We start from the raw sequence: 14,660 nt of genomic DNA, 5'->3' as shown, positions 1-14,660 counted from the left end.
AAATATTCTAAACTTAGATGATGGTAATAGTTGGATAACCCTGAAAATATACTAAAAACCACTGAACTGTACACATTAAAGGTGTGAACTTTACAGTATTTTAATTATCTCTCAATAAAGCTGCTTTAAATAAATTAGTGTGTATAACACTCCTAGGCCAGGGGGCAGTGGGAAGAGACCTTTTAAAAGTGCCAATTCTAAGTATCACTGCCCAGAGTGATTTAGCAGGTCTGGAGACAGCCCAGGCACCTGCACTTCAACATACTCCCTAAGCAATTCTGACTCAGACCATCTGACCAAAGACCTCACTTTGACAAGTACTGCTCAGTGTGTCTGGGCCCAAGATACAGAAGTGGGGATGCCACTGTTCTCTACGGGAACCATTCGTGGAGGGCCCAAGGGTAGAAGGCTCCAAGGGAACATGGAAAGGTCAATGTACACTAATATCACTTTTAAAAAATATATTAACGTGCTTTTTCCTTTGAACTTTCTTGTATTTGACTTGCTGCTCATTCTGCACCCAAGGTCAGAGGAAAGGGCTGGGATAAACAACCTAAGATGAAGTCACTGGGGATGGGGGCAGTAACAAGATGGCTGGGTAGAAGGACGTGAACTCACCCCCTCTCACGAAAACACCGAAATTACAACTAACTGCTGCACAACCATTGACAAAAAACTGCTGGAACTTACCAAAAAAGATATCCTACATCCAAAGACAAAGAAGCAGCCACAACAAGATGGTAGGAGGGGCACAACTGTGATAAAATCAAATCCCATACCCACTGGGTGGGCAACCCACAAACTGGAAAATAATTATATCTCAGAGGTTCTCCTATAGGAGTGAAAGTTCTGAGCCCCACGTCAGGCTCCCCAGCCTGCAGGTCTGGCATCAGGAGGAGGAGCTCCCAGAGCATCTGGCTTTGAAGGCCAGCAGGGTTTGATCACAGGAGCTCCACAGGACTGGGGTAACAGAAACTCCACTCTTGGAGGACACACACAAGGTCTCGTGCACACCAGGACCCAGGAGAAAAAGCAGTGACCTCATAAGAGCCTGGGCCAGACCTACCTGCTGGTATCAGAGGTGGGGGTAATTACCTTAAACATAAACAGATTAAATGCTCCAAACAAAAGACACAGACTGGCTGAAATGGATATAAAAACAAGACCCATGTATATGCCGTCTACAACAGACCCACTTAAGATCTAGGGATACATACAGGCTGAAAGTGAGTAAATGGAAAAAGGTATTCCATGCAAATGGAAATCAAAAGACAGCTAGATTAGCAATATTCAGATCAGACAAAACAGACTTTAAAATAAAGACTGTTACAAGAGATAAAGAAGGATACTACATAATGATCAAGGGATCAATCCAAGAAGAAGCTATAACAATTGTAAATATATATGCACCCAACACAGGAGCACCTCAATATATAAGGCAAATACTAACAGCCATAAAAGGAGAAATCAACAGTAACACAATAATGGGGGGAGCTTTAACACACCACTTTCATCAATGGACAGATCATCCAGACAGAAAATCAATAAGGAGACATGGGCCTTAGATGACACATTAGATCAGAGGGACTTAACTGATACTTATAGAGCATCCTGTCCAAAAGCAGCAGAACACACATTCGTTTCAAGTGCACATGGAACATTCTCCAGGACTGATCACATGCTAGGATACAAAGTAAACCTCGGTAAATTTAAGAAAACTGAAATCATATCAAGCATCTTTTCTGACCACAACGCAATGAGAATAGAAATAAACAACAAGAAAAAAACTGTAAAAAACACAAATATGTGGAGGTTAAACAATATGCTACTAAACAACCAATGAATCACTGAAGAGATCAAAGAGGAAATCCAAAAATACCTAGAGACAAATGAAAATGAAAGTATGATGATCCAAAACCTATCGGATGCAGCAAAAGCAGTTCTAAGAGGGAAGTTTATAGCGATACAATCTTACCTCAGGAAACAAGAAAAATCCCCAATAAATAACCTAACCTTACACCTAAAGCAATTAGAGAAAGAAGAACAAACAAAACCCAGAGTCGTTAGAAGGAAAGAAATCATCATAAAGATTACAGCAGAAATAAATGAAATTGAGACAAAGAAAGTGATAGAAAAGATCAATGAAACTAAATGCTGGTTCTTTGAAAAGATAAGCAAAATTGATAAACCTTTAGCCAGATTCATCAAGAAAAAAAGGGAGCAGGTTCAAATCAATAAAATTAGATATGAAGAAGTTACAACTGACACCAAAGAAATACAAAGGATCATAAGAGACTACTACAAGCAACTATATGCCAATAAAATGGACAACCTAGAAGAAATGGACAAATTTTAGAAAGATACAATCTCCTAAGACTAAACCATGAAGAAATAAAAAATATGAACAGACCAATCACAAGTACTGAAATTGAAACGGTGATTAAAAAAATCCCAACAAACCAAAGTCCAGGACCAAATGGCTTCACAGGTGAATTCTATCAAACATTTAGAGAAGAGTTAACACCTATCCTTCTGAAAGTCTTTCAAAAAATTGCAGAGGAAGGAACACTCCCAAATTCATTCTATGAGGCCACCATCACCTTTATACCAAAACCAGACAAAGATACCACAAAAAAAGAAAATTACAGGCCAATATCACTGAAGAACACAGACACAGAAATCCTCAACAAAATACTAGCAAACTGAATCCAACAATACACTAAAAGGATCATATACCATGATGCAAGGATCGTGGTATATCTCAGGGATGCAAGGTATATCCCAGGGATGCAAGGATTTTTCGATATCCGCAAATCAATCACTGTGATATACCACATTAACAAACTGAAGAATAAAAACTGTACGATCATCTCAACAGATGCAGAAAAAGCTTTTGACAAAATTCAATACCCATTTATGATAAAAACTCTCCAGAAAGTGGGCACAGAGGGAACTTAACTCAACATAATAAAGGCCATATATGACAAAACTACAGCCAACATCATACTCAATGGTGAAAACCTGAAAGCATTTCCTCTAAGATCAGGAACAAGACAAGGATGTCCACTCTCGCCACTTTTATTCAACATAGTTTTGGAAGTCCTAGCCATGGCAATCAGAGAAGAAGAAATAAAATGAATTCAAATTGGAAAAGAAGTATAACTGTCACTGTTTGCAGATGACATGATACTATACATAGAAAATCCTAAAAGAAAACTACTAGAGCTCATCAATGAATTCAGTAAAGTTGCAGGATACAAAATTAATACACAGAAATCTGTTGTGCTTCTATACACTAACAACAAAAGATCAGAAAGAGAAATTAAAGAAACAATCCCATTTATCATTGCATCAAAAAGAATAAAATACCTAGGTAAACCTACCTAAGGAGGCAAAAGACCTGTACTCCAAAAACAATGTGATGCTGATGAAAGAAATCGAAGCTGAAACAAACAGATGGAAATATATACCATGTTCTTGGATTGGAAGAATCGATATTGTCAAAATGACTATACTATCACAAGCATGCTACAGATTCAATGCAATCCCTATCAAATTACCAATGGCATTTTTCACAGAACTAGAACAAAAAATTTTTTAATTTGTATGGACCCCGAATAGGCAAAGCAATCTTAAGAAACAAAAATGACACTGGAGGAATCAGGCTCCCTGACTTCAGACTATACTACAAAGCTACAATAATTAAAACAGTGTGATACTGGCACAAAAACAGAGATATCGATCAATGGAACAGGAAAGCCCAGAAATAAACCTATGGTCAATTAATCTATGACAAAGGAGGCAAGACTATACAATGAAGAAAATACAGTCTCTTCAATAAATGGTGATGGGAAAACTGGACAGCTACATGTAAAACAATGAAATTAGAACATTCTCTAACACCATACACAAAAGTAAATTCAAAATGGATTACAGACCTAAATGTAAGACTGGATACTATAAAACTCTTAGAGGAAAACAAAGGCAGAACACCCTTTGACATGAATCGAAGTAAAACCTTTTTTGGTTTTACATCTCCTAGAGTAATGGAAATAAATTTACATTTACATGTAATGGAAATAATGGAAATAAATTTACATTTACAAATAAATTTACATCTCCTAGAGTAATGGAAATAAAAACAAAAATAAACAAATGGGACCTAATTAAACTCAAAAGCTTTTGTGCAGCAAAGGAAACCATAAAGCGAAAATACAGCCCACAGAATGAGAGAAAATATTTGCAAATGATGCAAACAACAAGGGATTAAACTTCAAAATTTACAAAAAGTTCATGCAGCTCAATATGAGAAAAACAAACAATCCAATCAAAAAATGGGCAGAAAACCTAAATAGACATTTCTCCAAAGAAGACATACAGATGGCCAACAGGCATAAGAAAAGATGTTCAACATTGCCAATTATTAGAGAAATGCAAATCGAAACTACAATGAGATATCACCTCACACCAGTCAGAATTACCATCATCAAAAAGTCTACAAACAATAAATGTTGGAGAGAGTGTGGAGAAAAGGGAACCCTCCAACACTGTTGGTGGGAATGCAAATTGGTACAGCCACTAAGGAAAACAGTATGGAGGTTCCTTAAAAAAACTAAAAATAGAGCTACCATATGATCCAGCAATCCCACTCCCAGGCATATTTCAGGAGAAAACCATGGTTCGAAAGGATACATGCTCCCCAATGTTCATTGCAGTGCTGTTTACAATAGCCAAGACATGGAAACAACCTAAATGTCCACTGACAGAGGAATGAATAAAGATGATGTGATATGCACAATGGAATGTTACTCTGCCATAAAAGAATGAAATAATGCCATCTGTAGCAACATGGATGGACTTAGAGATTATCATACTAAGTAAGTAAGTCAGACTGCGGACGTGCCCCACGGTGTGCAAAATTAGATTTCCTGCTGGAGGGGCTGGAAGTCGACTGGGCTCGGGAGAGTGCAAAGACCCGAGGCTACTCTCCAGGAGAAGGACTCCAGGAACCCCGCAGTGGTTTCCTGGGAAGCATTGAGACACCCCGCAGCTGTCAAGAGGAACAGCACACCCAAGGATGCAACTACATTGGCCCCCAGCTGTTCCTTTTGAATACGCCAAGCACACTCCTCGGAGCCATCACCTGGACCATCCTTCTCCAGCAAGGACAGGAACCTCTCCTTGACTTTCATCACACTGCTGGTCACCTGGCACCTTATCAGCGATGCCTTCCCCGACCACGCTACAAAAGAGGAGCAGCCTGCATCCCTGCACTCCTAACCCCTAGCACACTGATGTTTTCTCAAATATATTTTTCTTCTCTCTTTTTTTATACTTATCACTAACAGAATTATTTTATATTTACTCATTGGCATGTTATCTACCTCCCCACCCCCTCTGCCCCGCCAGCAATAGAATTTAAGCTTCAATGCAAGGATCTTGTTTTCTCTAGTCAGTGAGCTCCTAGGTAGTAAGTAAGTCAGACAAAAGTAAGTCAGACAAAAACAAATATATGATATCACTTATTTGGAAGTGGAAATGATGATACAAATGAACTTACACATAAAACAGAAACAGACTCAGACGTGAAAAACAAACTTATGGTTACTAAAGGGGAAAGGTGGGGATAGGGATAAATTGGGATTGACATATACACACTACTCTATTTAAAATAGATAACCAGACATCTACATGTGGAACAACTCCTACAGAACACCTACTGAACGCTGGCAGAAGACCTCAGACCTCCCAAAAGGCAAGAAACCCCCCACGTACCTGGGTAGGGCAAAAGAAAAAAGAATAAACAGAGACAAAAGAATAGGGACGGGACCTGCGCCAGTGGGAGGGAGCTGTGAGGGAGGAAAGGTTTCCACACACTAGGAAGCCCCTTCGCGGGTGGAGACTGTGGGTGGCGGAGGGGGAAGCTTCGGAGCCGCGGAAGAGAGCGCAGCCACAGGGGTGCGGAGGGCAAAGCGGAGAGATTCCTGCACAGCTTGTCTGCTCACCCGCCGGGGCGGGCGGGGCTGCGAGCTGAGGCTAGGGCTTCGGTTGGAGCGCCGGGAGAGGACTGGGGTTGGCGGCGTGAACACAGCCTGAAGGGGTTAGTGCACCACGGCTGGCCGGGAGGGAGTCCGGGGGAAAACTCTGCACCTGCCGAAGAGGCAAGAGACATTTTCTTCCCTCTTTGTTTCCTGGTGCAAGAGGAGAGGGGATTAAGAGCGCTGCTTAAAGGAGCTCCAGAGACAGGCACAAGCCGCGGCTAAAAGTGCAGACCCCAGAGACGGGCATGAGACGCTAAGGCTGCTGCTGCCGCCACCAAGAAGCCTGTGTGCGAGCACAGGTCACTATCCACACCCCCCCTTCCGGGGAGCCTGTGCAGCCCGCCACTGCCAGGGTGCCGGGATCCAAGGACAACTCCCCCGGGAGAACACACGGTGCACCTCAGGCTACTGCAATGTCATGCCCACCTCTGCCGCCGCAGGCCCGCCCTGCACTCCATGGCACCCGCCCCCCCCCCCCCCCGCGGCCTGAGTGAGCCAGAGCCTCCGAATCAGCGGCTCCTTTAACCCCGTCCTGTCTGAGCAAAGAACAGACACCCTCCGGCGACCTACACGCACAGGCTGAACCCCTGTGAGCTGTGAGAACAAAGAAGAGAAAGGGAAATCTCTCTCAGCAGCCGCAGAAGCAGCGGATTAAAGCTCCACAATCAACTTGATGAACCCTGCATCTGTGGAATACATGAATAGACAACGAATCATCCCAAATTGAGGAGGTGGACTTTGAGAGCAAGATTTATGATTTTCTCCCCTTTTCCTCTTTTTGTGAGTGTGTATGTGTATGCTTCTGTGTGAGATTTTTGTCTGTATACCTTTGCTTCCACCATTTGTCCTAGGGTTCTATCCGTCCGTTTTGGGGTTTTTTTTTTTTTTTTGCTTTTTTAAAAAATTTTTTTCTTTTTTTTCTCTTAATTATTTTTTTATTTTAACAACTTTAGTATATTTTATCTTATTTTATTTTATTTTACTTTATCTCCTTTCTTTTTTCCTTTCCTCCCTCCCTCCCTCCTTTCTTTCTTTCTCTCTCTCCCGCTCTTTCTCTCTCTCTCTCTCTTTCTTTCTTTCTTTCTTCTACTAATTCATTCTTTCTACTTTTTCTCCCTTTTATTCTGAGCCGTGTGGATGAAAGGCTCTTGGTGCTACAGCCAGGTGTCAGTGCTGTGCCTCTGAGGTGGGAGAGCCAACTTCAGGACATTGGTCCACAAGAGACCTCCCAGCTCCACATAATATCAAACGGCGAAAATCTCCCAGAGATCTCCATCTCAACAACAGCACCCAGCTTCACTCAACGACCAGCAAGCTACAGTGCTGGACATCCTATGCCAAACAACTAGCAAGAAACACAACCCCACCCATTAGCACAGAGGCTGCCTAAAATCATAATAAGTCCACAGACACCCCAAAACACACCACCAGATGTGGACCTGCCCACTAGAAAGACAAGATCCAGCCTCATCCACCAGAACACAGGCACTAGTCCCCTCCATCAGGAAGCCTACACAACCCACTGAACCAATCTTAGCCACTGGGGACACCAAAAACAACGGGAACTACGAACCTGCAGCCTGCAAAAAGGAGACCCCAAACACAGTAAGATAAGCAAAATGAGAAGACAGAAAAACACACAGCAGATGAAGGAGCAAGATAAAAACCCACCAGACCTAACAAATGAAAAGGAAATAGGCAGTCTACCTGAAAAAGAATTCAGAAGAATGATAGTAAAGATGATCCAAAATCTTGGAAATAGAATAGACAGAATGCAAGAAACATTTAACAAGGACCTAGAAGAACAAAAGATGAAACAAGCAACGATGAACAACACAATGAATGAAATTAAAAATACTCTAGATGGGGTCAATAGCAGAATAACTGAGGCAGAAGAACGGATAAGTGACCTGGAAGATAAAATAGTGGAAATAACTACTGCAGAGCAGAATAAAGAAAAAAGAATGAAAAGAACTGAGGACAGTCTCAGAGACCTCTGGGACAACATCAAACGTACCAACATTCGAATTATAGGGGTTCCAGAAGAAGAAGAGAAAAAGAAAGGGACTGAGAAAATATTTGAAGAGATTATAGTTGAAAACTTCCCTAATATGGGAAAGGAAATAGTTAATCAAGTCCAGGCAGCACAGAGAGTCCCATACAGGATAAATCCAAGGAGAAATACGCCAAGACACATATTAATCAAACTGTCAAAAATTAAACACAAAGAAAACATATTAAAAGCAGCAAGGGAAAAACAACAAATAACACACAAGGGAATCCCCATAAGGTTAACAGCTGATCTCTCAGCAGAAACTCTGCAAGCCAGAAGGGAGTGGCAGGACATATTGAAAGTGCTGAAGGAGAAAAACCTGCAACCAAGATTACTCTATCCAGCAAGGATCTCATTCAGATTTGATGGAGAAATTAAAACCTTTACAGACAAGCAAAAGCTGAGAGAGTTCAGCACCACCAAACCAGCTTTACAACTGCTAAAGGAACTTCTCTAGGCAAGAAACACAAGAGAAGGAAAAGACCTACAATAACGAACCCAAAACAACTTAAAAAATGGGAATAGGAACATACATATCGATAATTACCTTAAATGTAAATGGACTAAATGCTCCCACCAAAAGACACAGATTGGCTGAATGGATACAAAAACAAGACCCATATATTTGCTGTCTACAAGAGACCCACTTCAGACCTAGAGACACATACAGACTGAAAGTAAGGGGATGGAAAAAGATATTTCATGCAAATGGAAACCAAAAGAAAGCTGGAGTAGCAATTCTCATATCAGACAAAATAGACTTTAAAATAAAGACTTTTAGAAGAGATAAAGAAGGACACTACATAATGATCAAGGGATCAATCCAAGAAGATATAACAATTGTAAATATTTATGCACCCAACATAGGAGCACCTCAATACATAAGGCAAATACTAACAGCCATAAAAGGGGAAATTGACAGTAACACATTCATAGTAGGGGACCTTAACACCCCACTTTCACCAATGGACAAATCATCCAAAATGAAAATAAATAAGGAAACACAAACTTTAAATGATACATTAAACGAGATGGACTTAATTGATATTTATAGGACATTCCATACAAGAACAACAGAATACACATTTTTCTCAAGTGCTCATGGAACATTCTCCAGGATAGATCATATCTTGGGTCACAAATCAAGCCTTGGTAAATTTAAGAAAACTGAAATTGTATCAAGTATCTTTTCTGACCACAATGCTATGAGACTAGATATCAATTACAGGAAAAGATCTGTAAAAAATACAAACACATGGAGGCTAAATGATATACTACTAAATAACCAAGAGATCACTGAAGAAATCAAAGAGGAAATCAAAAACTACCTAGAAACAAATGACAATGGAGACACGACGACCCAAAATCTATGGGATGCAGCAAAAGCAGTTCTAAGAGGGAAGTTTATAGCAATACAATCCTACCTTAAGAAAAAGGAAACATCTCGAATAAACAACCTAACCTTGCACCTAAAGCAATGAGAGAAAGAAGAACAAAAAAACCCCAAAGTTAGCAGAAGGAAAGAAATCATAAAAATCAGATCAGAAATAAATGAAAAAGAAATGAAGGAAATGATAGCAAAGATCAATTAAATTAAAGGCTGGTTCTTTGAGAAGATAAACAAAATTGATCAACCATTAGCCAGACTCATCAAGAAAAAAAGGGAGAAGACTCAAATCAATAGGATTAGAAGTGAAAAAGGAAAAGTAACAACTGACACCGCAGAAATAAAAAAGATCATGAGACATTACTACAAGCAACTCTATGCCAATAAAATGGACAACCTGGAAGAAATGGACAAATTCTTAGAAATGCACAACCTGCCAAGACTGAATCAGGAAGAAATAGAAAATATGAACAGACCAATCACAAGCACTGAAATTGAAACTGTGATTAAAAATCTTCCAACAAACAGAAGCCCAGGAGCAGATGGCTTCACAGGCGAATTCTATCAAACATTTAGAGAAGAGCTAACACCTATCCTTCTCAAACTCTTCCAAAATACAGCAGAGGGAGGAACACTCCCAAACTCATTCTACAAGGCCACCATCACTCTGATACCAAAACCAGACAAGGATGTCACAAAGAAAGAAAACTACAGGCCAATATCACTGATGAACATAGATGCAAAAATCCTCAACAAAATACTAGCAAACAGAATCCAACAGCACATTAAAAGGATCATACACCATGATCACGTGGGGTTTATTCCAGGAATGCAAGGATTCTTCAATATATGCAAATCAATCAACGTGATACACCATATTAACAAATTGAAGGAGAAAAACCATATATCATCTCAATAGATGCAGAGAAAGCTTTCGAAAAAATTCAACACCCATTTATGATTAAAAACCCTGCAGAAAGTAGGCATAGAGGGAACATTCCTCAACATAATAAAGGCCATATATGACAAACCCACAGCCAACATCGCCCTCAATGGTGAAAAACTGATACCATTTCCACTAAGATCAGGAACAAGACAAGGTTACCCACTCTCACCATAGTTTTGGAAGTTTTATTCAACATAGTTTTGGAAGTTTTAGCCACAGCAATTCAACATAGTTTATTCAACATAGTTTTGGAAGTTTTAGCCACAGCAATCAGAGAAGAAAAGGAAATAAAAGGAATCCAAATCAGAAAAGAAGTAAAGCTGTCACTGTTTGCAGATGACATGATAGTATACATAGAAAATCCTAAAGATGCTACCAGAAAACTACTAGAGCTAATCAATGAATTTGGTAAAGTAGCAGGATACAAAATTAATGCACAGAAATCTCTGGCATTCCTATACACTAATGATGAAAAATCTGAAAGTGAAATCAAGAAAACACTCCCATTTACCATTGCAACAAAAAGAATAAAATATCTAGGAATAAACCTACCTAAGGAGACAAAAGACCTGTATGCAGAAAATTATAAGACACTGATGAAAGAAATTAAAGATGATACAAATAGATGGAGAGATATACCATGTTCTTGGATTGAAAGAATCAACATTGTGAAAATGACTCTACCACCCAAAGCAATCTACAGATTCAATGCAATCCCTATCAGACTACCACTGGCATTTTTCACAGAACTAGAACAAAAACTTTCACAATTTGTATGGAAACACAAAAGACCCCGAATAGCCAAAGCAATCTTGAGAACGAAAAACGGAGCTGGAGGATTCAGGCTCCCTGACTTCAGACTATACTACAAAGCTACAGTAATCAAGACAATATGGTACTGGCACAAAAACAGAAAGATAGATCAATGGAACAGGATAGAAAGCCCAGAGATAAACACACACACATATGGTCACCTTATCTTTGATAAAGGAGGCAGGAATGTACAGTGGAGAAAGGACAGCCTCTTCAATAAGTGGTGCTGGGAAAACTGGACAGCTACATGTTAAAGTATGAGATTAGATCACTCCCTAACACCATACACAAAAATAAGCTCAAAATGGATTAAAGACCTAAATGTAAGGCCAGAAACTATCAAACTCTTAGAGGAAAACATAGGCAGAACACTCTATGACATAAATCACAGCAAGATCCTTTTTGACCCGCCTCCTAGAGAAATGGAAATAAAAACAAAAATAAACAAATGGGACCTAATGAAACTTCAAAGCTTTTGCACAGCAAAGGAAACCATAAACAAGACCAAAAGACAACCCTCAGAATGGGAGAAAATATTTGCAAATGAAGCAACTGACAAAGGATTAATCTCCAAAATTTATACGCAGCTCAATAACAAAAAATCAAACAACCCAATCCAAAGATGGGCAGAAGACCTAAATAGACATTTGTCCAAAGAAGATATACAGACTGCCAACAAACACATGAAAGAATGCTCAACATCATTAATCTAAATTAGAGAAATACAAATCAAAACTACAATGAGATATCATCTCACACCAGTCAGAATGGCCATGATCAAAAAATCTAGAAACAATAAATGCTGGAGAGGATGTGGAGAAAAGGGAACCCTCTTGCACTGTTGGTGGGAATGTAATTGATACAGCCACTGTGGAGAACAGTATGGAGGTTCCTTAAAAAACTACAAATAGAACTACCATATGACCCGGCAATCCCACTACTGGGCATATACCCTGAGAAAACCATAATTCAAAAAGAGTCATGTACCAAAATGTTCATTGCAGCTCTATTTACAATAGCCAGGACATGGAAACAACCTAAGTGTCCATCATCAGATGAATGGATAAAGAAGATGTGGCACATATATACAATGGAATATTACTCAGCCATAAAAAGAAACGAAATTGAGCTCTTTGTAATGAGATGGATAGACCTAGAGTCTGTCATACAGAGTGAAGTAAGTCAGAAAGAGAAAGACAAATACTGTATGCTAACACATATGTATGGAATTTAAGGAAAAAAAATGTCATGAAGAACCTAGGGGTAAGACAGGAATAAACACACAGACCTACTAGAGAATGGACTTGAGGATATGGGAAGGGGAAAGGGTAAGCTGTGACAGTGAGAGAGAGGCATGGACATATATACACTACCAAACGTAAGGTAGATAGCTAGTGGGAAGCAGCCGCATAGCACAGAGAGATCAGCTCGGTGCTTTGTGACCGCCTGGAGGGGTGGGATAGGGAGGGTGGGAGGGAGGGAGACGCAAGAGGGAAGAGATATGGGAACATATGTATATATATACCTGATTCACTTTGTTATTAAAAAATAAAATAAAATAAAATAACCAACAAGGACCTACTGTATAGCATGGGAACTGTGCTCAGTATTCTGTAATAACCTAAATGAGAAAAGAATCTAAGAAAGAATAGATATATGTATAACTGAATCACTTTTCTGTACACCTGAAACTAACACAACATTGTAAATCAACTATGGTCCAATATAAAATAAAAATTTTAAGAAAAGTCACTGGGGGTCTCTGGGACCTGTAGGACACCCAGAGTTCCTGCTGTGTCCAGTGTGGGGATTCTGGCTTGTTGAGAGCACTGGGGACCTACAGAGGCCCGAGGCCTATTAAAGGACCTCAGAGCCTTTGCAAGCGGAGGTGACGGCTGTACATGGCTGGGACCATGGACTTGAGTGGAACTTCAGATCCGCTAGGGCAAGAGGCAGCAGGGGGCAAAGAAGATCCAGAGATCAGAGTGGCAGGTGACAAATAAAGGCATTCCTCTGTGAGGGCTTATGAAGAACACTGTGTGTATGTACATGTATATACATGCATGTGTATAACACACATTTATATCCATGTAGCTGTATATGTGTATGTATATAAGACACATATATAAAATATTTATACATAGGGCTTCCCTAGTGGCACAGTGGTTGAGAGTCCGCCTGCCGTTGCAGGGGACATGGGTTCGTGTCCCAGTCCGGGAAGATCCCACATGCCGCGGAGCGGCTGGGCCCGTGAGCCATGGCCACTAAGCCTGTGCATCCGGAGCCTGTGCTCCGCTACGGGAGAGGCCACAACAGTGAGAGGCCTGTGTACCGCAAAAAAAAAAAAAAAAAAAAAAAAGAATTATACATAAAATATATGTATACACATATATGTATGTGCATATACACACATCAGCTGACTTGTGAGTAAAATTATGACTCATTACATATATATAGATATTTATAGGATGTATATGTGTATGAGCACACAAACAGAAATGCATCAGTTTTAAAGTGCTCTCAGTAACAGAGGACCACTTACCCTTTTTAGATCACAGAAATGAGGCTCCAAGAAGCATGGTGAATTCTCCTGGCTGTGTGGTCACCAGGGACAGAACTGGGAGAAGGACCCAGGGTTCTTCCTACCACCTCATGCTCTTAACCTGTCTCCACCTTCACTAGCCCTTTCTCCCAGCTGACAGCCACACACAGTAACAGCAAATCTTTTTTTTTTTAACTTGCATTTAAGTTTCCACCTGGGACATTATCACGTAATAAGGGGCAGCTTTGAGAAGGGAATTCTTATCACCCGCTGCGCTCAGCTCGGCTGGGCTTTCGGAAGGCGGGCCACAGCCTCTCTCTCTGTGAGGTCAAGAGCAGGCCCAACCTTCAAGGGACGATTCTGAGAGCAGCTAGCTTCATCCTAACCATGGCAGTATCTGATCATCTGATCGTACTTACTTGAAAACCATCCTCTTGATTCTTGCCTTCACTTCCTGTTGGGTTGAAAACGCATCCATGGGGAATTCCAGACGAGGGGCGGAACTGAACTGGACGGCTCCCACCTTGACCTGCAGTGGGAGACAGAGGGCCCTGGGGCCCGAGAGCAGGGTCAAGACACAAACATCCCTAAGAGGAAAGAAGGGATGAGAAAGGTTAACGACGCTGCCTCCTGCCCACTCACAAATACCAGTGCTGGTATTTCTCTCATGTCCTTAAAATAAGGTTCCAAAGACTGAGAGGACAATCTGGAAGGAGACGGTCACATCTGCCCGTGCTCCACAATGACCACCACCAATTCGACCCCCATTCCGACAGCTCTCTTGGCGGAGCTGTGAGCTTTAGGGTCTCTGCTCACACTTACTGCCTCCCAGGCGGAAGCACTGTTTTAAGCCTTCTCAACTCTTTATTACATTTAAC

At 40.6% G+C, this 14,660-nt stretch overlaps 1 protein-coding gene across 1 annotated transcript in view; it reads right to left on the bottom strand.

Annotated features, from left to right (window-relative positions):
- Positions 1-14,660, bottom strand: part of VWA2 (von Willebrand factor A domain containing 2) — a 44,490-nt gene that overhangs the window by 17,963 nt on the left and 11,867 nt on the right. Inside the window, 1 exon segment of the mRNA XM_060126438.1 lies at positions 14,202-14,311. Coding sequence (XP_059982421.1) covers positions 14,202-14,311 — 110 coding nt within the window.

Source organism: Lagenorhynchus albirostris, chromosome 16, assembly GCF_949774975.1.
Source record: "Lagenorhynchus albirostris chromosome 16, mLagAlb1.1, whole genome shotgun sequence".
In the NCBI taxonomy this organism is placed as follows: Eukaryota; Metazoa; Chordata; class Mammalia; order Artiodactyla; family Delphinidae; genus Lagenorhynchus; species Lagenorhynchus albirostris.
This window is presented reverse-complemented; position numbering and strand designations above follow the sequence as displayed.